The sequence below is a fragment of the Dipodomys spectabilis genome, unplaced genomic scaffold (assembly GCF_019054845.1).
Source record: "Dipodomys spectabilis isolate Male_0828 unplaced genomic scaffold, ASM1905484v1 ptg000095l, whole genome shotgun sequence".
In the NCBI taxonomy this organism is placed as follows: Eukaryota; Metazoa; Chordata; class Mammalia; order Rodentia; family Heteromyidae; genus Dipodomys; species Dipodomys spectabilis.
In genome coordinates, this window is record NW_024870772.1 from 32616101 (window position 1) to 32640616 (window position 24516).

Sequence of the window (24516 nt, forward strand, 5' to 3'; positions counted from 1 at the left end):
ATCCAGAGACCTGTGTAAATTGACCTACCTTTGGGATTTGACTTCCCTTCAATCATTCCTCCAGAGATGCTCAAGCTCCACAGTTGTCCTTCTATTCTTTAGGATGCCAGAACTGTTCCTATTGCAGGGCCTTAGCCCTTGCCATTCCATCTGTCTGGAACTCCCTTCCCTGTCTCTCTGAACATTCTTCCTCTTTGTTAACATTCAAGGCTGTTGGAAGGGCATCTTTGAGGAACAGCTTTCTTCCCCTTCCCCAGCTGAAGCAACCTACCCACCCCCACCCCTGCCCCCCAGTCCCTTCCCTAGCAATTCATCTTTGGGATTTTTCACTGCTGGGATTTTTAAGGGGTTTCTCTATCTAAAATTTTGCTAATTTTTTTAAAATTTTCCATGACAATGTGTGTGTCACTGTGCCGACACCTATGTTTCCCAATCAGCTGATTCTACCTAAGTTCAATGACTATTTATATATTTAGTGCTGGTATTGGAGTTTGAACTCAGAGCCTGAACACTATCCCTTAGCTTTTTCACTCAAGGCTGGTGCTCTACTTTTTTTTTATTTTTTGTTGGTTGTGGGTCTTGAACTCTGGGCTTGGGCATTATCCCTCAGCTCTTCAGCTCAAGGCAAGCGCTCTACCACTTGAGCCACAGCGCCACTTCCAGTTTTCTAGTGGTTGATTAGAGATAAAAGAGTCCCACAGACTTTTCTGCCTGGGCTGGCTTTGAACTGTGATCCTCAGATCTCAGCCTCCTGAGTAGCTAGGATTACAGGTGTGAGCCACTGGCGCCTGGCTGGTGCTCCACTTCTATACCTCCACTTTTGTGTTTTTGGTAGTTAATTTGGAAAATGGTTTCACAAACTTCCTTGCTCAGCCTACCTTCAAACTGCAACCCTTCAGCTCTCAGCCTTCTGATTAGCTAGGATTATAAGCATGTGGCACTGGTGCCTGGATGTCATTTATTTACTCAGTTAGTTATTTTGTGTTGAGCACTGATATAGGGCCTTGCACATTCTAAGCATAGGTTTTACCACTGAGCTGCACTCCCAGCTCAATAAGTACATATACTGACTGCTGGCCTACTTCTTTGAACAAAAATGTAGAACTGGATATAGCACTGGTCATTCCCATTGGCAAGGGGCATAGACAGCTTAAAGGATGTATAATAACTCCAAACAATAAGTATTCTAAGGAACACATTGGAATATAGTCTCTCACTTGAAATGTCACACACATGATTTTGGGGCCAACTTCCAGACTCCACCCCCAAAAGCCTGGCCCTTTCAGATATTGACCAGATGACAGGTCTCTGAGCCCTCAACTGCTCATTGCAAATAGAAAATAGGTTGGCTACTGGACACCTAGTCAGGTTGCTATGAGCAACCATACTTGTCTGGGTGAAGTGCCTTGCAAATGCTGGCTCTTATGGTCAGAGTCTGCATCTAGCTAGTCAACAAGCCTTGGCAATGCTTCACAGATCTGCAAAAGTGGCATTTTTTTATGGTCCATGAACATTTTATCCTTCATTTGCAGCCACTCCTTTTGTCAGTTCTTAACACCTTTATCCAAAAGGAGGATTCAGAGAGAAGAGACGTACAGGGAAGTGTATCCCGGCCCCCAGGCAGCTGTGATTTATGAGATTCACCTGGTCCACTTTGGGGACATTGTTACGATCTAACAAGTTAGGGCAAAGGATGGGCACAGACTCATTGCTACCAAAAAAACAATGAATAAACCCCACACTTCACTGCATAAAGAAGCACCACTCCAGAGCATTTATCCTAGTGTTAAAAAGCACAGTGACATCCAGATAAACAAGTTGGTTATGTTATCTATAATAGCAGAACTGAGAAACAAGCTTAATGCTCAACAATGAGGTAACCTATGTTATCTCAACACAAGAATATAAAGAAGCCACACAAAAAACTCCTAACAAGGAATTCATACCATTGCAAGGGATTATGCAGTTGAAGACTTTATTTTTTGTACTGCATTATGGATCACATTTATTTATTTATTGGTGCTAAGATATTGGTGCTATATATATGCACACAAATATATATTTTATACATATGTATATGTATATATATAATATATACATGTATGTGTATGTGTATTCATATAGATATGTATACACATATAGTATACATATATACAATATATACATATATACATATATGTGTGTGTGTGCACATACATGTGTACTAAATATAGTGTGTAAGTATACATATGTACATATATGTTTGTGTGTAGTGCCATATATAATTTCATATATAATGGCATCTATGCTATATACATATGTGGTTTCATTTCTTTACATCCTGATGACTTGTTTTATTGATTTTTATTTTTTATTGCATGCATTAGTTGCTCAAAGGAGGGGTACACCGTGACATTTCCACACATGTATACAATGTACCCCAACCAACCTCACCCCCTATCACTCTCCCTCCCCACTCATCCCACCTTTTAGAACACTCTCAGCAGATTTTTCACTTTTCTATTTTCTTTTTTTATATTGTGAAAATACCGTACAGAGGGGTTACAATTACATAGGCAAGGTAATGAGTACATTTCTTATCAAGCATTGTTGTCTCCTTCTTTGTTTCCCCTTCCCATCCCTTCCCATCTCCCCCCCTCTCTCCTCCCCTACCTCCCACCCTTCCCGCCCGCCAAAGTTGTAAAGTTCATTTTTCAAAATAACAACTTGTACATCTCATTGTTGTAGTGGGTCCACCTGTATCCCTATTTAAACGATTTGTTTTTTTCCCTTCCCCTCCACAAATTATACCAATATCAAATACCAGGGGTTATACTGTGGGGGAGGGACATACAAAGCAACAAAGAAATCATCTTATAAATATGTTAGAAACAATCGCATGAAAGAAAAAACATTTGAATACATATCTTGGGGTTCATTTCACCTAACATCAACTTATCTGACCTTTTCTGCTTGTCTCAGACATATACTAGTTATTGCAAATAAGGGCAACCATGGGACCTATGTTTCTTGGCCTGGCTTACTTCACTTAATATAATTTTTTCCAAGTCTTTCCATTTCCTAACGAATGGGAAAAAGGTTGGATAAATGGGATTGCATGGTACCTGTTTTCATATATACATGTAAGTATTTTGACCATGTTTATCCACATTCATCCTCTCCCTTGTTAACTCAATACCCTGAAGGTACCCACACCCCAACACAGCCTACCTCCTTTCTTGTCACTAATCTTAGTAATGTGTATTCATTACACCAAGGAGATTCACCATGATATTTCACAAGTGCATTAATTATGTTTGATTATGTTCTATTGAATGCTCATTTTATAGCTATCATATCTAAAAAATTCATTACAGTGTGCATTAGAGGCAATATAATACTGTACCTTGGCCTTTATTAAGGGCTATAGGGCCAGTTAGTACTCTGCAGTTTACACCTAGTAGTATACTTACTGATCTTTGCTACTTCTTTAAAAAAGAAAAAAAAAAAAAAGAAAAAGAAAACTTGTAATTACTCTGGAAACACTGGGCCCATGATTTAAAGTAAACTTACTCTGTAAGTAAAATCTCTCTTGATTCATCAACAGTCGCTGAGCTGAAATTTTGAAAGTGTTCCAGTAGCAATTTCTCCCCAGGATGACACTTCAGCTTAATGGTTTGCATTCAAGTGGTGAGGGAAATGGTGTCTTTATATATGTATGAGGAGTTCCTAAATACGTATTTAATATTTTTTGTGCCAGTCCTGGGGCTTAAGATCAAAGTCAGGGCACTATCCCTTGAGCTACAGCTCCACTTCCAGCTTTTTTGGTGATTAATTGAAGATAAGAAGCTCACAGTCTTTATTGCCTGGGCTAGCTTTGAACTGCAATCCTCAGATCTCAATAACTAGAATTATAGGTGTGAGACTCTGAAGTCCAGCTCAAAATAATATTTTAATAATATTGTAATATAATTAATATTTTAAATGTTTATATATCATATATATTTATGTGGATACTCGTGTGTGCATTGCTCCTTACCAGTGAAGCTCAATTACCTAAACATTTTAATTTTGCTTTTTTATATTCATGTTTATGAATTAGAAGCAACCAGAATTATATTATTGCTTACACCATAATCCTATCTACTTAGGAAGCTGAGATATGAAAATCAAAGATCAAAACTAGTCAGAACAGAAAAGTCTATCTCCAGTTAACCACCAAAAAAGTCAAATCAGAGGATGTGAGCAGAAAAGCCAAGTATGCGCACAGGCCGTGTACTCCAGCACTAATCTGGCAAAAGGAAGACAGAAAGAGAGACAGAAGGGAAAGAAGGAAGGAAGGAAGGAGAGAGGGAGGGAGGAAGAAGAGAAGGAGGGAGGAAAAATGGAAGGAGGAAAAAGGAAGAGAAAGAGGAGTAAAAGGAAAAGAAAAGAAATGAAATTTATTGAATCACAATCCTATATTTTAAAAATATCACTATTAAACTGGATGCTGGTGGCTTGTGCCTATAATCCTAGCTACTCAAGGATGCTAAGATCTGAGGATCATGGTTCAAAGCCGGCCTGGGCAGAAAAGTCCCCCTGAGACTCTCATCTCCAATTAACCACTCAAAAACCAGAAATGGTTAATAGAGTACTAACCTTGAGCAAAAGGGCTCAGGGACAGTGCCTAGGCCCTTACTTCAAGCCCTGTGATCAACCCAAAAAAAAAAAATATCCCTACTATTTAGAACAGTTATATCACAATATTCTAAGGTCTAAGGATTTGTTAAAAATAAATATATCAAGTATTTCCACAGGAATAGAAGCAAAAAAGCAAATTCTAGATGTTGTATAACACTAATAAATTAGTCTATATGACTCTGAAAAATGCCCAAGTAAATACACTTCTGAAGGCTTACTAGAAGCAAGAGAAGAGTTATTTCTTTAGGATCTGCACTGTTGGAATGCTTTCCCTCTGCCCCAGGTGCATTTTAGTACCCAGAATATTCTGCAGGCCTGAGGCTTCCAAGCAGGTCACTTGAGGAATGTAAATGCCACCTCTCTCATCATATGAAATAGCAAATGGGAATTTGGGGATTAGAACTAGATGTGCAGAAAGTGTTAACTTAGCCACTTCCCAGAAAACCAAAATAATGCCTACAAAGTTCATGATTTATTGAAGTCAATGGTGCTGTTCAAGGAGGAAAATTCATCATCTCTGAATGCCCTAGCATGCCAGTTCTGTGAATCCTTCTGCCACTGATATGAATGAAACTATAAGCAGAAGAGGAAAGGCTTCAGGGTACCATGGCTCACACCTATAATCCTAGCTACTCAGGAGACTAAGATCTGAGATTGCAATTTGAAGCCAGCATGAGCAGGAAAGGTCATGAGCTATTGTTCAATGGTAGAGTACCAGCTTTGAGTGAAAAAGCAAAAGGGTAGTACCCACGCCCTGAGTACAAGGCCTAGTATCAGCAAAAAGAGAGACAGACAGACAGAGAGTGTGAGAGAGAGGATGAGGGGAGGGGGGCTTTCAACCCTGGATACCTTTAAAAACATAGTGTACTTCTTAATTATGATAGTGAATTTTTTTTGTTCTTTTTGGTCAGTCATGGGGCCTGAACTCTGGGCCTGGGCACTGTCCCTCAGCTCTTCTGCTCAAGGCTAGTGCTCTACCACTTGAGCCACAGTGCCACTTCTGCTTTTTTCTGCTTATTTCTGCTTATGTGGTGCTGAGGAATTGAACCCAGGGCCTCCTGCATGCAAGGCAAGCACTCTGCCACTGAGCCAACTTCCCAGCCCATGATAGTGATTTTTAAAAGCTCATAAAAGCTAGTCACTGGTAGCTTATGAATGTAATCCTAGCTCCTTAGGAGGCTGAGATCAGATCATAATTGGAAGCCAACACAGGCTGAAAAGTCGGTGAGACTTTACTCCAATTATCTAGCAGTTTTTGACTGAAGAGGTGACTCCAGTGGTAGAGCCCCATAAAGTGTTCAAATAACAGAGCTTTTAGTAAACACACACATGGTAGAGAGTAACTCTGTAGTGACTCCTATAGCCTACACAGCCTCCTAGAGCAGAGCAGAAATATAGATGGATTTTAATGACAAATAGGATCATGAAATGCCACGATTCCTGTACTTTTGTTTCATTTAACATATTATAGATATCATTCCCCGTCAGTACAAAAAAATTTATCTTCTTTTTGCTGCTCACTAATACCTATTTTAAGATTTATTCTGTACGCATGCTGGATGGAACCTCATGTATTCATCTTGCCCCTAGTTTTATCCCAAGACAAATGGGCCATCTTTACCATTTTATAAAAATGTCGTGGTAAAAGGAGCATATCATTGGAAGTTTTGTTACCAGTATAACCCATTTGGTTTTATCTATTTCTTTACCTTTTCATCTGTTTTATTCTGTGTTCATAATCCATTATGATTAAGTTATTCCCTTGGTTTTCTGAAGTTCAAAATGCTTAACATAATCATGTGAAACAATACTTTCCAAATATGAAGTAAATGACTAGTATTTTTCATTCTTTCCATTCAAGTTGCGTATTCTCAATATGTCTACATTCAGAGACAGCAGGAATTACTCATATGTTCCGTGTGTGTGTGTGTGTGTGTGTGTGTTCATACAGTAGTATAGTGGTCAGATTTCTACTTTTATTGTGCTACCATGTATCTTCACCATTAATATAGAGAGTTTAAAAATAAGACTATGTGAAAGCAGGTAAACTTCACATATTATCTTTACCTTTTAGAGCCAGTTTGGACTCTTACTCTTGCTTTGTGTCTCCCCTACTGTTACTATACCCCTACTGAGTTAATATTTATTTGCTTGCTACTCACTTGCCCTATTGTGTTATTTTTTTGGGGGGGGTCCGGTCATGGGGCCTGAACTCTGGGCCTGGGCGCTGTCCCTCAGCTCTTCAGCTCAAGGCTAGCGCTCTACCACTTGAGCCACAGTGCCACTTCCGGCTTTTATTCTTTTTGCTTATGTGGTGCTGAGGAATTGAACCCAGGGCCTCAGGCATGCAAGGCAAGAGCTCTACCACCGAGCCACCTTCCCAGCCCCCTATTGTGTTATTTGACTTTAAATAAATCATACATGATATGTTTTATAATTGAAAAAAAATAAAAAAAAATAAGACTATGAATTTCCCTTCTATAAAACCATCCAAAGTTGGGTACTGGTGACTCACCTGGCTACTCCTAGCTACTTGGGAGGCTAACATCTGAGAACTGAAGTTCAAAGCCAGCCAGGCAGACAAATCTGAGAGAACCTTATCTCTAATTTTTGCTAGCAAGAGGCTGGTAATGGAGGTGTGACTCATGAGGTAAAGCATGAGTGAAAAGGCTAAGCAAGAATTCATGGCCCAGTATTCAAGCCTTAGTATCAGCACAAAATAAAACAAGTGCAGGTATAATTTTCTGAGATACTTCTCTTGATCTGTTCTTATTCTTGTTTTCTTTCCCTTTTGGGGGGGGGGTGTCAAACAATATATAATTCTCATGTGACTGCTGTACATTTTAAAGCATCCACTTTACCCCACAAAAAAAGCCCTATTCCTTAGCAGTCACCCCCAGCACCCCTGTCCCTGTCATCTGACTTGTGAAGGTTATCTACATCCCCATCTCTTCTGTTCCCCTCAGCCATCCATCAAGTCAGACTTCTACCTTCTTTCCATAGAGCACAGCATATGACCACGCCATCAGCCTTATGGATGACAGCTTCATTTTGCTTCACTTTGCATGACTTTTCATAAATGGTGAGGACCATCCATCTACTGTTGCATGGCCATTTATGTTTCTACCATGTGAACTTCGCTGTTGGATTTATTCTAGACACAGACTCATTAGTGTCATTGCCAGTACATGGTACATGGGACCGCAACCCTTGGTGGTTTCATTGGGGTTGCTCACACATCCTTTCCCTCCTGCCCTGAGATCTAAGAAAGTCTTATGCTCCCTGGCAGCCTTCAATGCCGCCAAGTGTGAGAAGCTGCAGAAGGAGAAGGAGGAGCTGGAGCTGCGCTTTGAGGAGGAGCTGCAGAGGCTGGGTTGGCAGCAGCAGGCTGAGCTGCAGGAGCTGCAGGAAAGGCTGCAGCTGCAATTCCAGGCAGAGACAGCACGCCTGCAGGAGGAGCACCAGGGCCAGCTGCTACGAATCCGATGTCAGCATGAAGAACAGGTCAGTGTGCAGGAGCGGGTGACACTGGAGGCAGCTGGCAGTGCCGTGGGGGGAAGCAGGAAGGTCCACTCAGCCCACTCTCAGCCTCTCCTGTCTGGCCTCTCTCCCTATTCCTCAGCCCTTTCCTCCTGGCTGGGTAGAATGTTCTCCTTCTGGACATTTGCCTAGCTCCCATTCCCTTTTACTTCCAGGCATTTCTCCAATCTCATTTTCTCACCAAAGGTTTTCCTTATTGAAAATTACAATTCCACTGGGTGCCAGTGGCTCACACCTATAATCCTAGCTACTCTGAAGGCTGAGATCTGAGGATCACGGTTCAAAGCCAACCTGGTCAGGAAAGTCCATGAGAGTTTTATTTCTAATTGACTAGCAGAAAGCTAGAAGTGAAGGCATGGCTCAAATGATATAGTGCCAATCTTAATAATAAAAAAAAGTTCGGGGATAGTGCCCATGCCCTGCATTCAAGCCTCATTAGTTCCATGTATTTGTGTGCTCACGTGTGTGTGCACACACACACACACACACACATGCACATGCATACACAAAGTAGACACAATGTAACTTTAGAACAGAAATATTGACAGTGAAATTCTTCCATGGGATATCAAGGAACAATTCCTGGGGAGCCTGTCAGTATTGGAATGGTAGGAGGCAAACATGCCCCTCCCATAGCCAGCAGCCAACACTGAAGGGAGATGGGCAGAAGGAGGTAGCATACCATTCTGCGTATGCCACGGCTACTCCTTGCTTTTCTCTTGTCTCTAAGTCTCCCAAGGTCAGACACTGCTTTCAAAAGAAATAAATTCCTCACCTGTGACCTCTGGGTATTCCCCTATCCCCATCCAGCCTGTACTAGTGAGGGACCAGCCAGCTGGGGAGAGGGCCGATCCTGCATCTTGATTCTAACAGAACAAGAAAGATGCTTCCCCAGCACAACCTTGCCAGTAGTCTGAGAGCTCTTTTATCTCTGAGTTTGTGATCTACAATGCAGAAAATCATCTCATGTTTCTCTGGGGTCTTGTTGTCTAAAGCCATACAAAATGCCTTCAGATGTTTGGGTCTTGTGTGCTGCACAGTTAACAGAAACGAAAGGTAGCTCCTCTTCCTTAAAAAAAAATACTAGTAAGATTATTTCTTTGTTGCATTGTATGTCCCTCCCTCATGGTATAACCCCTGCTTTCACTGTATTTGATGTTGTTATATTTGTGGAGGGGAAGGGAAAAAACAAATCGTTTAAATAGGGATACAGGTGGACCCATTGCAACAATGAGGCGTACAAGTCGTATGTCGAAAAACTAACTTTGCAACTTAGGTGGGGGGGGGGGGGGGCGGGAAGAGGATGGGTTGGGAAGGGGAAACAAAGGAGGAGGCTACAATGCTTGATAAGAAATGTACTCATTATCTTGCCCATGTAATTGTAACCCCTCTGTACAGTATTTTCACAATAATAAAAAAGAAGAAGAAGAAAATACAACCATTCCATTAAAGCTTCACATAAAAGGATCTGGACTGGGTGCTAGTACCTCCTGCCTGGTAATTCTAGCTACTCAGGGGGCTGAGATCTGAAGATAGCAGTTCAGAGCCAGCCAGAGTAGTGAAGTCCATAAGATTCTTATCTCTAATTAACAAGCAAAAAGCCAGAAGTAAAGATGTGGCTCAAGTGGTAGGGTACTAGCCTTCAGCAAAAAGGCTAAGAGGCAGCGCCAGGCTATCTGATCACCAGTTCTGGCACCAAAATTAAAAAGAAGAAAAGGATCCGGACAGTTTCATACTGTTGTGATGAGCCTTGCTGCTGATTGAATTCATAGCATTGAAACACAGATAAAATATTATTTAATCAAGTACATCAGCCAGACACCTGTGGCTCACACCTACAATCCTAGCTATTCAGGGAAGCCAAAATATGAAGATCAAAGTTTGAAGTCAGCCTAGGCAGGAAAGTCTGTGAGACTTTTAGCTCCAATTAACTAGCAAAAAGCTGGAAGAGGAGCTGCTGTGGCTCAAGTGGTAGAATGCTAGACTTAAGCAAAAAAGCTCAGGGACAACACTCAGTCCCTAAGTTCAAAAAGAATATCCAGTGAAAGAATATCAAGTAAGCAGGAATAAACCATTGCCTATCCAAATCCATTTTCATAATGAGATCTAGCTTTTCTAGCAGTGAGGTGAATGCTGCTGTTGTAGCTGAGTACAGGTGTGAGCCACATCCCGCAAGTCCTTCTTGTTGGCTGACCTTTTCTTCCCTTCTCCATCAGAATCTTGTTAACCATGTCACAAAGGAAAGGAGGGGAACAGTTCAGAAGCCAGGCCAGGGCTTTAGAGTGATACCATCTAATTGCAAAGCCCTACATTATGGCAGTGACTTGAGGGACAGCCGCAAATCCAGGCTGTTCCTCTGCCGATGACTTTGTCCTGATCCTCAGGGTATGAAGTGTATCTGTGCTTTGCTAGCGGTGAGGATGTCGCAGACCACAGCTCCTGATCTCCAGATAACCTGTATGCTGCCTCTCCTGCAGGTGGAGGACATTACCACCAGTCATGAGACTGCTCTCCTGGAGATGGAGAACAACCACACGGTCGCCATAGCCATCCTGCAAGATGACCACGACCACAAAGTCCAAGGTGCAGAGGCAGGCTGGGCTGTGCATGAAGGAACTGCCTACATATCACAGAGCCCTCTGCTCTCCTTTCTCTCCTCGATGCCTCTCATCTCTTCTCTCCTTTTCTCCTCCTTTTCTCATCTTCCTCTTCTCCTCTCTGCTTCTCTTTCTCTCTTCTTCTCCACCTCTCCTCTCTTCTCCTCCTTTCCCTCCTCTCTTACTCTCCTCATCTCCTTTCCTCTTCTCTTCATTGCCTCCTTCCCTCTGCCAGGTACATCCTTTGTATTTGGTTCCTGTGAAGAATCAATAGAAATCAAGGCTCCAGGTAGGGCTAGATAGTGCTCAGTGGTATAATACCTGCCTAACATGCTCAAGGAACCACGTAAGAAAAGAACCAGGTAACTCTTTATCTCTCCCAAAGCACTTATTCTCAGCTTTGCCTGAATTTGAGGATCACCTAGGGAGCTACAACAAAAGGCAAATATCTTTCCTGTCATGGTCCTCACCAGGATTCTGATAGGATTTCACATCCTTTTCCCAGCTCTGTGCACAGGGCTGAGGTGAAGCAAACTTGAGGATCCCTCTTCTCAACCTCACATGGACTTCTTATGCTTTGTCTTGGGGAGCACCTCAGAGCCTGCATTCCTTATCCACATTCACCATGGATAGGTCATTTTGTAATAGAATTTTCTTTGTGCTATGGTTTGGATGTGATTTGTTCTCCTCGAGTTCATGGAGATTTGGTCCCCAATGTGGTAAAGAGGAAACAGGAAGAAACCTTTAAGAAGTGGAGCCTAATGAGAGGTCTTTAGGTCATTGGGGGTATGCCCTTAGAAGGGACTATGGGAACCTAGTCTCTCTGGATTACTATAAGTTTGGGGTTGTTATCTCTCTCTTGCATGCATTCTGTGTTAGTTTTGCATGGTTCTCTACCTGAGATAGTCAACTTATAAAGAGAAAAGGGTTGTTGTGACTCAGTTTGGGAGTTTCCAATCCATGGTCCATTGGCCTCATGGCCTTGGGCCTGTGGTGAAGGAGCTCATCATGATTGGACCTCTTGGTGGGGCAAAACCACTCACTATGTGGCCAGGAAGCAAAATAGAGCAAGGAGAGGGCCAGGTCTTCTAGTCCCCTTTGAGCACATGCCACCAATAAACTAAGGCCTTCCCATTAGGTCCTACCTCTTAAAGGCTCTACCACATCCCAATAGCACCACCCTGGGACCAAGCCTTTGGAGAACATTCTAGATCCAAATTGTAGCATATGCCTACCATAAGCCTTTCTAGGGCTTTGAACCTCCAGAACTTCCAAACTACCTGGAACCTTTCACTTTCCAGCACTGGTACTATAAGTTAAACAAATATCTTTTCTTTATAAAGCCAGCCTTCCTCAGGAATTTAAATATAATTACAGAAACCGGCCTAATGTGTTTTATTCAAGTTATAACAATAATGATGCCGGGGGCCAGTGGCTGACTTCTGTAATCCTAGCTACTTAAGAGGCTGAGCTCTGAGGAATCTTTGTTAGAAGACGCTGAGGCAGGAAGGTCCATGAGACTCTTACCTCCAATTAACCACAAAAACCTGGAAGTGATCTATGGTTCAAATGATACAGCATAAGCCTTGAGCACAAAAGGTCAAGGGCATTGCCCAAGCCCAGAGTTCAAGCCCCAGGACTAGGAAAAAACAAACGAACATGTTATTAAGTCCTACTGGGATTTTCCTAAAATTTTACATGCATTTGCATTAATACTTGCAAATCATTCTTAAAATTTCCCCTTTTCTTTCCCAGATGTTAAGTATATATGTTAAAAAAAAAACAACAATGAAATCTGAGCAATTTAACAACTAAAATCTGAGCATAAACTTTAGAAAATATTTTTAAATATCTTTTGTAAACAACAAAGTTCACTGCTTAGACACCCACCTCATATTATCCGCTCCTTCATGCACCAATTTTCTGCTCCAGGAAGTATTAAAAAACAAAAAGTTCAGCCAGGTACCAGTGGTTCAGGCCTGTAATCCTACCTATTCAAGAGGCTGTTCAAAGATAGACCCAGCAGGAAAGTGTGTGAAACTCTTACCTCCAATCAGCTACCAAAAAGCCAGAAATGGAGCTGTGGCTCAAGTGACAGAGTTCTAGGCTTGAACAAAAAAGCTAAGAAGAGAGCCCAGGCCTGAGTTCAAGCCCCATTACTAGCATCAAAAAAGGTATATCATGAGTATATAGCTATTGCATAGTAAGCAGTGGTTTCAATCCACTAGGGTACCAATGACAGCTGACATGCCATCTCTGCAGTGGTCTCTAGAAAGGGACCACAATGCAAATGATGTGACACACCTGTTACCACAATTTCTTTCCATTATTTCCTCATTACACCTATAGATCTTTGTTCTGAAAAATAAAGTCTTACTTATACATTATTTCCAAGGCCTTTGAGTCATGCATCATGTAAAGACCGTGTGGGTGTATGTAACAGCAGCTTAAAATCTTATTATTATGATCAGAATAATGTGTTCAGTGGTTTTAAAATCTCATTCTTTAGAAGGGGCAGATGGACCAGAAACCAGTTGGTTTAAAAAGTTTGGGTTTTTTTTCTAATGTAAATTTCATCTACAGTCACAACATTGTTTTAGCAGCCATTACCACCATTAGTTAAGAGACTTGTGTCAATGAGAACTACCAAGTTTTTCCTAATTGTATTACTCATGCCTAAATGTTGTTGGTCCATGGGAGGCCCCTGCTCCAAGTGTGTGATTCAAACTAGTTAATGAGACTCCTTCTAGTTAGAACATGAGAACACATTGACTGTGTAGCTTCACACAGATAACAAAACCCTTATATCTGGAGGAAGATAGAACCCATTTGTTTAATAACTCTCTGGTTCACTTGCAAACTATTGCTATTGCTGCAAACCCTCTAAGAAGAACCATTTCAACTAGCCCTTCCTTCTGTCTGAGTCTTGACACTGGGTCTTTGCTTAAGAAATCCTAGGGATCTCCTCTTCCTCTTCCTCTTCCTCTCCTCTTCCTCTCCTCCTTCTCTCCCTCCTCCTCCTCCAATTTTTCTTCTTTGTGCAGGTAACTGGGGCTTAAACTCAGGGTCTTGTACTCTGACAGCTTTGTCCACTCAAAGCTGGCTCTCTACCACTTGAGCTCTACTTCTGGCTTTTTTGCTACTTAATTAGAGAGAATTCAGCCTAGTGAACTGATTCTCAGATTTCAGCCTCCTGAGAAGCTAGGATTACAGGCATGAGCCACTAGCATCCAGCTTTCTCCTCTTCCTTCCCTCCTCTTTCTTCTTTTTATATTCTATTAGCATATATTTGTGTGCATAGGATTTCATTGTGACGTTTCCATACATGAATATAATGTACCCAGACCAATCTCACACCCTCCATCCGTCTTTTTCCTTTCCCTTTCTTAACACAATTCCAACAGGTTTCCCTATTCTACTTTCATACATATATACAAAATACTTGCACCCTCCTTTACCTTCTCTATTCCTCAACCCTCTCACTGATACCCACCCCCAACAGAACCAATTGGAAATTCCTGTCATGAATTTTATTAGCATGTATTAGTTGTACAAAGGGGGCTCACCATAGTATTACATGTATATATATATATATATATATAGTTTAATAATATTAACCCCGTCTGTTGCTCTTTCCTTGACCCTCCATATGTTTCTATTATTTAATAGCTTCCAGTGACTTTCCTTATGCCTAGACTCAATGAGTTTTTTTTTTGTTATTCACCCTCCAAATTCTCTTACTCTGTCCCCTGCTTCCATGAATGTCTTACCAAAGCACCAAGGAGTCCAGCACTGAGCTCCTCCACCCCATGCATTCTCCAGCAGCCTGACAATCATAGCAGTGGCTACAGGCCCACAATCTTTAGGCAGCATCTTCTTCAGGCCCAGATAGCCACTTCACATTGGGAAGGAAAAGTTGTGGGTAGAAGAAAATGGGCATTTGCTGTGGATTACTCAGTTGTTACCATTAGGAACAGTGTGAGGATATCAGAGGGTACTGTGAGGAGAGAATCTGCCTTTCAGCATAGCAGCATAGTACTTCAAAGCAGTGTGTATGCATGTCCATCATATAGCAGGATACAGCAGTGCATGCAGCAGGACACACAAGTGTGTGTGTGTGTGTGTTCCCCATGATCGATCAAGATGCAGACATGTGCCCATGGTAGAGCCGCATGCAGAAGTGTACATGTGAGTATTCATAATATAGCGGGATGCAAAAGCATGTGTATGTGCCTGTGGTATAGCAGGACGCAGAAGTGTGCATGCATATGCACATTCATGCATGTGCGCGATCTTCGCTTCCCTTCCTCTTTGTTCTTTACTTCTCCTTCTGAAACTAATGGTGGAGACTCTTTAGCCTTGAATCTATCATATTAAGGAGATATGTATTGACTAAAGCCATCACTACTGGTCTGCCAAAAGAGTCATATTATCCTTTTCAAGAGAAAGTCCAATTTTCAATGATGGAGAATGGTTAATATAGAGATACATGGTATCTATGTATGAAGACATTGAGGAAACTCTAAAAGCTATTGAACAATAGAGTTGGAGGGATATGGAAAGAGAAAGCAATAAAGGAGCTAATCTGACTAAATTATAATATATAGCTGTGTGAATCACATACTGAAACCTCTTTCTACAAGTGATGTCCAGCATATTAAAAAATGAAACACAAGAAAGTAAAACAGGTTATGCATGTATGAGAACAGAACAATGAAACTGTTGAAACTTTTAAGAAGGAGGGAGGGAGGATGAGGAAGAGAAGTGGAGGGCTGAGTTTATCAAAGTACATCACATACATATGTAGAAATGTCACAATGAAACTACCCCAAATACTTTGTTACTAATAGATACTAACAAAGATCTTTAAAGAATGCTAACGACAATTTGCTATCTTCTCTCCAGAACTGATATCTACCCATGAACTTGAAAAGAAGGAATTAGAAGAAAATTTTGAGAAACTACGACTATCATTGCAGGTTAGTATTTTCTTCAGTGATGTGCAGTAACAGGAACATGATTAGGCCCATGCAGAACCACTTATTTACAGCCAGTGGTGGTGGAATCCTACCTACATTAGGAGGCTGAGATCTAAGATTCAAAGCCAGCCTGGGCAGGAAAGTTGATGAGACTCCAATTAACCAGATAAAAGCAGGAAGTGGGTGTGGGCTCTACCACTGTGAAAAAGTGAAGGTACAGTACCCAGGCCCTGAGTTCAAGCCCTAGTACTAAGCAGAAAGAAAGGAAGAAGGGAGGGAAGGATGAATGGGGGAAGTAAGGAACAAACAAGAGAAAGAAAAAGGAAGAAAGAAGGAAAGGAAGGAAAGGAAGGAAGGAAGGAAGGAAGGAAGGAGAAACAAAGAAGGAAAGAAAGAAAGAAAAGTGGAGGAAAGAAGGAAGAAAGAAGGAAAGGAAGGAAAGGAAGGAAGGAAGGAAGGAGAAACAAAGAAGGAAAGAAAGAAAGAAAAGTGGAGGAAAGAAGGAAGGAAGGAAGGAAGGAAGGAGAAACAAAGAAAGAAAGAAAGAAAGTGGAGAAAGGAAGGAAGGAGAAACAAAGAAGGAAAGAAAGAAAAAGAAAAGTGGAGGGAGGAAGGAAGAAGGAAGGAAGGAAAGAAGTAGAAAAGATTGATTTTGCACCTCTTCTGAAATATAGAGGTAAAGAGGATGTAGTTCTGGCCTCTAGGGACTGGCTGTCTCCTCAGAGAGCTAAGGCACAGAGTTAAGACAAAAGAGGCGAGTCACACTTGTACAGAGTAAATGGTACAACTAATGAACGCTCCAGAAGTGGAGGATTGCTGAGCCCTTTCTGAGATCAGCCAGCAGAGAAGAAACAGTGGGGTTGGAAGAAAGGAGGAGGTGGGCGAGAGAACATTCCAGGCAGGGAATAGTGCAGGTGAGTTGTGAAAGTCAGAACTAACAGCCTATACTCTGGGAATTGTCTAAGGGTCTTCAGTTACCTGCCACCTGAGGAAAAGTTGCTCTCAAATGCTCCAGGGGCTGCCTGGCTGCCTGCTGGTCTCTAGCAAGAGAATGCAGGGGTGCCTAGATCACCTTAGCTTCCTCCTGCCTTCCAGACCCTCTGCCAGGTGCCTCTGTGGATCAGTAGCAGACCCCATGTCTAGGGAGGAACTGCCTATAGAAAGCTTTTTGCCATAAGAAACTCTGATCTTAGATTGTTGGCAGTGGTGAATGTTTTTGCATGTTTGCTTGCTTGTTTTGTTAATATTTAGATTTGAACCTAATACTTGCTAGGCAGATGGTTTACCATTTGATCCACATTTCCGGCCCCTTTCACTTTAGGTTATTTTTCAGTTAAGTTCTTGAGCTTTAATTTCTTCTTACTTAGGCCTCTGCCTAGTCAAGACAACAAATACTAGCTATCACATCTAGCTTGTGTGTTGAGATGGGAGGGGGGTCTCACTAACATATTACCCAAGCAATAAGTATCTGTAAGTTGTCTGTAAAGTGTCTGTAAATTGTGGAAGATAATTCCCATGGCTGGAATAGATAGACAGAAAATCAGCCTTCTCCCAGAATGGCTCAGTCCTCCTGGCTTTGTGCATCACAGAGAGACTGCCCTGCTAGGAAAGAAGCCAGGCGTGTATAGACAACACCATCCCAGCCACTGAGTGCACAGGTCAAAAGTTTAGGAGTGGCCAATCATCTGGGGTTCATGCCTGCAATCCTAGCTACTTGGGAGACTGAGATCTGAAGACTGAGCAGATAAATTGGAGAGATTCTTATCTCCAATTAACTGGAAAAAAGCTATATAAGAGGAGGTGTGGCTCAAGTGGTAGAGCACTTTGAGCAGAAAAAAGTTAAGGCACGGTGCTCAGGCCCTGAGTTCAACCCTCATACCAGTGTGTTTGCACAATGTAATTGAAGAGGATGGGGGGGGGGCGGGAATGGAGGGAAGGAGACAAAGGAAGGAAAAGGAAGGGGAAGAAGGGAAGGAGAGGGAAGGGAAAGAGGAAGAGAAGAGAAGGAAGAAGAAGAGAAGAGGAGAGAAGAGGGGAGAAGAGAGGAGAGGAGAGAGTAACTGGAAGGAAGCAAAGCAAAGGCAAAGGGATCCTGCTTGGGGAGATTTGTGAGCTGTGGGCCCTCAGCCATGATGAATGAAGACAACGCCTCAGTCATCCCTTGTGTTCGTGTACAGAGTTACAGACTTTGCATTATCCTGCTTCTACTATTTGTTTTGCTGGAATGAGGCCATTTCTCTTGCCAGAAGATTTCCTGGAGGGGAAGGGGGCAATGTAAGCTCTAGTTTCCTGTATTTTAGTATTTCTGAAATAGAATACTTCGGCGAAGGAGTTTGGGATCCTTAGCGTGAGGGACTCCATGGTGAAGAAATGATGCTCCTTAGGCATCAAGTGTTTAAAGGGACCACCACGCCTCATTCAAGATGACAAGCACTGTGATTTGAGGATGTGAAAGAAGGGGTCTGTGCAGTCCCATATGCCCCGGGAACTGAGGAAAGGGCTTGTGTCCCGCAGGCATTCCTGCTGCAGCGCCATACACGCATGTTGGGAGTGTGCTTGGAGCTAGGGGGTAGCACCCTAACAGGGAGAAGCTTTAAACTGAGATGATGACCCTGGGTGGTTCAAGTCACAGGGCAGCTCCAATCAAGGCCATGAGACCTAGCCCTGGGGCCAGAAAGGTTAACAGTAGGCCATTAGTGAACTGAAAATAAGAGGGGCCTAGCAAAAGAAGGCACTGCCAACCAAGGAGCTAAAATGTCCCCTGTTTATTAGCCAGGCCCTAGGAAAGACCTTGGAAAGAACCCCACTATAAGATGGACAGCACTGTCTCCCCAGCTGCCCAGGTCCCATCTCCGCTGTCTCTTGTCATTGCTTACAGGACCAGGTGGACACACTGACCTTCCAGAGCCAGTGCCTGCGGGACCGCGCCCAGCGCTTTGAGGAGGCTTTGAGGAAAAACACTGAGGAACAGCTAGAGGTAGTGACTGCTGTCCAGGCCACCCAGCACCACAGCCAGGGCCTCACTTCCTCTGTAGGCCTCAAGGATGAGGCCTCCATGCTGATCTGCTATGAAGTGACAGCTGGTCGTCTCGTTGGGTGCTTTAAATAATGTCCTGAGACAGAACCCAGCTGTGGCTTTTTCCATTGACTTGCTGTGTGTATCAATACACAAAGTTCCAGGGCTCCTAGGAGGCGCACCCCTGAAAACTTCACTATGGCTGGGCCAGCCTACCACCCCACCCCCCAATTCCCCAACAGTGTGTTAGGCTGGTCTGGAACAGTACTGTCTAAGCAATGAGTGAGTTAGAAAGTTGAAAAGAATTCCCACCCCCTCCTACACCTCCCCCAAAAGAAAGTCTGGAAAATCTCCTTCCATCAAACGTACTATTTCTGCCTAAAAATATGTGACGCCCAGTTAATGCTGAATGATAGACGGGGGAATTTCTTCTGCTGAAATACACTAAATATATTAATGTGGTTTATCTGAAATAGTGTGACATTTCTAGAATCCGGGTCTTCCAGTGGATGAGGGCCGCTTCTCACTCCTCCCTCCAGCTGGATTTGTAGGGAGCTGTGGGTGGGAAAGTAGTGGGGGGGGTTCTTTTAAGGATGCAGAGAGCCTCCCGATCACTTAGGGTCCCTTATTGTACTGCCCCAGCCTCTCTCCAGGGAGCTGCTCAGAGCCACACTGAGCTAGATCAGGTGACACTGAGCTTGGCTGGAAACTTGGCCCACAGTGGCTGCTCTCTCCCTGGTAGATTGCGCTGGCCCCTTATCAGCACTTGGAAGAAGATATGAAGAGTCTGAAGCAGGTGTTAGAGATGAAGAATCAGCAAATACACCAGCAGGAAAAGAGGATTGTTGAATTGGAAAAGCTGGTAAGTTGGTCAGCTTGCCCGAGAGAGCGACTACCCTGAGATTTCCCCCAAGCATGGCATGGATGGCGGTGTCCAGTGACGAATGCCTTCTTCCCAACCATGGCTCACACATGAGCAGCAAATCCCTAGCTGAGCTGGGCACTGGTGGCTCATGCTGGTAATCCTAGCCACTCAGGAGGCTAAGATCTGAAGATCATAGTTCAAAGCCAGCCCAGGCAGAAAAGTCTGTTAACCAGCACAAAACTAGAAGTAGAGCTGTGGCTCAAGTGGCAGAGCATCAGTCTTGAGTATAAAAGCTAAGGGACAGTGCCCAGGGCTTTGAGTTCAAGCCTTATTACATGTGTGTGTGTGTCACACACACACACACACACACACACACACACACACACACACGAGAATGAAAAGACCCTAGCTGAGCTTTGAGGTCCATCTAACAAAACTAGGAGTGCTAATAAGGAATCTCAGAGGTGGCATCTTTTTGTCCAATTCGGGGGACCTTCTGGCCATCTGGCTGACCTCATGTTTGCTTGGCTCCAGTACTCTTGTGGAAGTGCTGTGTCACCCCTCTCCCTGGAAGAAGTGTAGAGAGCTGGCACGAGGAAACATCCATCCTTACTAGATGCCCCACTCTGTGCAAGGCATTTATCTTTTACAACAGTGCACCTGGGGTCTAGTACTATTTTACGGAGGCAAGGTGGAGGCCCAGGGAAGGTGTAGAGACTCAGCTACAGGTAATGAGTAGCCAAACCTAAATGGAGCCCTGGCCCTGTGCTTCAAATTTTCACATGGTAGAAAGGTCAGGATCATTCCAGTAAATGCCCAAAAGTGGGATTACTAGGTCATAAGGGAGCTCTATGTGGAGTCTTTTGAGGAACCTCCATACTGCTTTCCAAAGTGGTTGAACAAGTTTACACTCCCACCAACAATGCAGTAAGGTTGTTTTGGCCACGTCCCCTCCAGCATCTGTTGTTGTTAGAGTTCTTGATGATAGCCATTCTAACTGGGGTGAGGTGGTCTCTCAGTGTTGTTTTGATTTGCATTTCTTTTATGGCTAGAGAGGTTGAGCATTTCTTCATGTGTCTATTGGCTATCCCTCTTTCCTCTTCAGAGAAGTTTCTCTGTAAGTCTTTAGCCGGTTTATTTATTGGGCAGTTGTTTCTTTGAGGATTTGTTGTTGGAAGATTTAATTTTTTGAGTTCCAGGTATATTTTAGATATGAGAGCCTTGTCCGTTGTATGGCTACTGAAGATCTTTTCCCAGTCTGTGGGCTTTCTATTGATCTTGCTTGCCATGCAGAAGCTCTGCAACTTCATGCAATCCCATTTGTCCAACCTTTCTTTGATTTCTATTAAGAAAATTTCGGCCTGTGCCAAGGAGACCTAAGGTTTCTCATATTCCATCCTGTAATGTTTTCAGGGTGTCTGCTTTGACTTTGAGGTCTTTGATCCCTTTGGAGTTGATTCTGGTGCAGGGTGATATATAAGGATCTAGCTTTAGTTTTCTACAAGTGATTAACCAATTTTGCCAACACCATTTACTGAAGAAGCTGTCTTTCTTCCATTCTATTTTTTTAGCTCCCTTATCCAAGATTAGATGGCTTTAGGTCTGTGGGTTCCTTTCTGGGTTTTCAATTCTATTCCATTGGTCCTGAGGTCTCTTCTTGTGCCAGTACCAATCACAAACAAGACCATACTAAAGCTACCAGCACAACTATGTTTATTGAAGCATTATTTACTGTAGATAAGATATGGAACCAACCCAGATGCCCCTCAGTAAATGAATGGATCAAGGAAATGTGGTATATATATACAATGGAATTCTATGCCTCCATCAGAAAGAATGACATTGCCTCATTTGTTAGGAAATGGAAAGACTTGGAAAAAATTATATTAAGTGAAGTAAGCCAGGCCCAAAGAAACATAGGTCCCATGGTTTCCCTTATTTGCAATGACTAGTATATGTATGAGTCAAGCAGAAAAGGTCAGATAAGGTGACGTTAGGTGAAAGGAACCCCAAGATAAGGAAACAAGTGGTTTTTTTCTTCCTTGCTATTGTTTCTAACATATTTATAAGGTGATTTTTTTCTTTGTATATCCCTCCCCCACGGTATAACCCCTGTTTTCACTGTTATTTGATGTTATGATTTGAGGAGCAGAAGGGAAAAAAACAAATTGTTTAAATAGGGATACAGGCGGACCCATTGCAACAATGAGATGTACAAGATGCTATGTCGAAAAACTAACTTTACAACTTTGGGGGGGGGGTAGTCATGGAGATGGGAGGGCAGGGATGGTAGGGGGAAATCAAAGGAGGAGGCAACAATGATTGATAAGAAATGTACTTATTACCTTGCTCATGTAATTGTAACCCCTCTGTATGGTATTTTCACAATAAAAAAAACTTATTAAATTTTTTTTTAAAAAGAAAGAGCAGGAGAGCACTCTGGGGTTCTTGGGGTTTTTTATTTTATTTTTATTGTTATTATAAAGGTGATAGGTATACAGAGGGGTAAGAGTTACATAAGTTAGGTAATGAGTACATTTCTTTCTGGACCATGTCATTCCATCCCTCATTCTCTCCCAGTTTTCCCTCCCATCCCCACCCACAAGTTGTATAGTTCATTTTCCACAGAGTGTCTAGTGGATGCCACTGCTGCATGGGCTTCTGCTTTATAAGTACACAAATCTCTGCGGTAGGTGCTACACTCTCATGACCTAACCACCTCTCCAGTCCGCATCTCCTTATACCATCGCCTTGGAGGGTAGATTCCAGATTCTGTTATGGAGGGACACAGCAGTCAGTTCACAATAAGCCTCATGTTCTCACTGGTCCTTCCTGTTAGCTTCTGGCTGAGCACCTGACAACAAGGCAAGGATGCACGCTCCATAGGAAAAAGTAGCTATAGGTTTCACCCCCAACATGAGGCTCAAAGTCCAGGATGGAGTCCAAGGTGAGGAGCATGACAGACCTCTTTCGTATGGAGGAGGGCACAGTGTCTACGTAGCCTTCCTTTGTCCCTGATGATTGTTTTTTAAACGGACTTTTGGTACTATAAAAGGGAAATGTGGGCATTAAGGAAAACTATACAATAAAGCCAGGTGCCTGGTTCAAAACCAGCCTGAACAGATAAATCCAAGAGATTCCTTATCTCCAGTTAACCAGCGAAAAGCCAGATGTAGGGCTGTGGCTTAAGTGTTTGAACGTTAGCCTTGAGTGAAAAAGCTAAGGGACCATGCCCAGGTCCTGAGTTCAAACCCTAGTACTGGCACAAAATAAAATAATAAAACATAATAATATAATAAACATAATAAAATAATAAAAACTGTTTCCTTGTTCTGCAAAGCAAAGGAGAGCTTCCCAAACATCCAAGATTCTTGGCTTTGTGTCCTGGCTGCCCAGAGCCTCTAAGAAAGACATGTATCCACATTATTTTCCTTCCCTTCCTTCCATTAATCTAGAAGTCTGAATAGGCTGGTATAGGCCTGCCTGTCCAGGGACACTGACCACACCCTCATGATCACTCATACCCACTCTCATGCTTGCACATGTACACATACTTAGTTCCATATACCTAACTTGTACACATACCCTCAACCTTGTAGATGACCTTTTGGAAGAACCAAAGGGCTGAGGACCAAAAGTGTTTATAGCTTGTCCCTAACAATGGCAGTGACCTGGTATACTCACTGTAAAAAGAATGTCGGGTGCCAATGGTTCACTCCTGACATCTTAGCTGCTCAGGAGGCTGAGATCTGAGGATTGCAGTCCAAAGGGCAGGAAAGCTTATGAGACTCTTATTTTTTATCAATTAACCACCAAAAAGCCAGAAGTGGAGCTATTCATCGCAAACTACTCTTTGTAAAATGCTATTCTTGATGATTCCCCCCAAATAAAGAAGCCAAGGACATTGGTCTCCACAGACCCTATGGCCTTGCTGAGAATTTCTTAACCTGCTGTCTTCTTCCTAGGCGGAAAAGAACATTATCCTGGAAGAAAAGATCCAAGTTCTCCAGCAGCAGAATGAAGACCTCAAAGCCAGGATTGACCAGAACACGGTGGTCACCAGGTAGGTGAGCCTGGCATCTGTGTTTATAGATCACATGTTGCCCTTCAAGTAACTTTGCCCTTGAACCTCTTATATCCCATCTGCCTCACACTGAGCTGTGAGGTGTTCCTGTATCCCTTTCTTGACATCTCCCACAGGACCAAAAGGAAAGCACAGCCCTGTGCTACTTAGCCTGTGTCTTGATTGTGGACCATGCGGGTCCCCCACTCCCAGGGAAATGCAGGCAGTGAGCAATGGCAGGCAGCAGGGGCCTCCCACAGCACTGGAAGGGGCTGAGATTTCTTTCCAGAAAGATGAGAAGAGAAGCAGTTCCAGGCAAAGGAGAAACACAGCCAAATGGCACCACCTCCCCTTCAGCTTGCAGAAACCCACCATTTCCCCAACCTGTCCCTTCAGCCCTGACTTCTAGAACTGCAAGTCCAGTGAAAGCAGCAGTAGTGTTCCTCACCCAGCTCCAGGGCTGAGCCAGGCTTGAACCCTGGCCTGGGCTTCTCCATGCATCCATGGCATAGTATCCTCTTCAGGCACACTTGAGCATGCAGGCATATATGCATACATCCGTGCACGCACACACAATCATTCTCAGATGCCCTCCTGTGCCAGGCTATGGTAGCCCATGCCTGAGTTTTGAGAATTGTGACTCAAAGCCAGGCTGGGCAGGAGAGTCATGAAGACTCTTATCTCCAATTAACCACCAAAAAAAGCTGGAAGAAAGCTGAGGCTCAGAAGTAGAGCACTAGCCTTAAGCAAAAAACCTAAGGGATAGTTCCCAGGCCCTGAATTCAAGCTACAGT

The 24516-nt window shown here is 43.0% G+C and overlaps 1 protein-coding gene across 4 annotated transcripts in view; it reads left to right on the forward strand.

The window, feature by feature from the left end:
* The window catches only part of Mtus2 (microtubule associated scaffold protein 2), a 386941-nt gene that overhangs the window by 361111 nt on the left and 1314 nt on the right, over positions 1-24516 (forward strand). For 3 of the 4 annotated variants that reach the window (XM_042685472.1, XM_042685473.1, XM_042685474.1), the window contains 6 exons: positions 7952-8166; positions 10680-10785; positions 15705-15778; positions 18657-18755; positions 19537-19656; positions 23625-23722. In XM_042685472.1, coding sequence (XP_042541406.1) covers positions 7952-8166; positions 10680-10785; positions 15705-15778; positions 18657-18755; positions 19537-19656; positions 23625-23722 — 712 coding nt within the window. Of the gene's footprint in view, positions 1-7951; positions 8167-10679; positions 10786-15704; positions 15779-18656; positions 18756-19536; positions 19657-23624; positions 23723-24516 lie in introns of those variants that run through there. The other variant, XM_042685475.1, reaches the window with a different exon arrangement.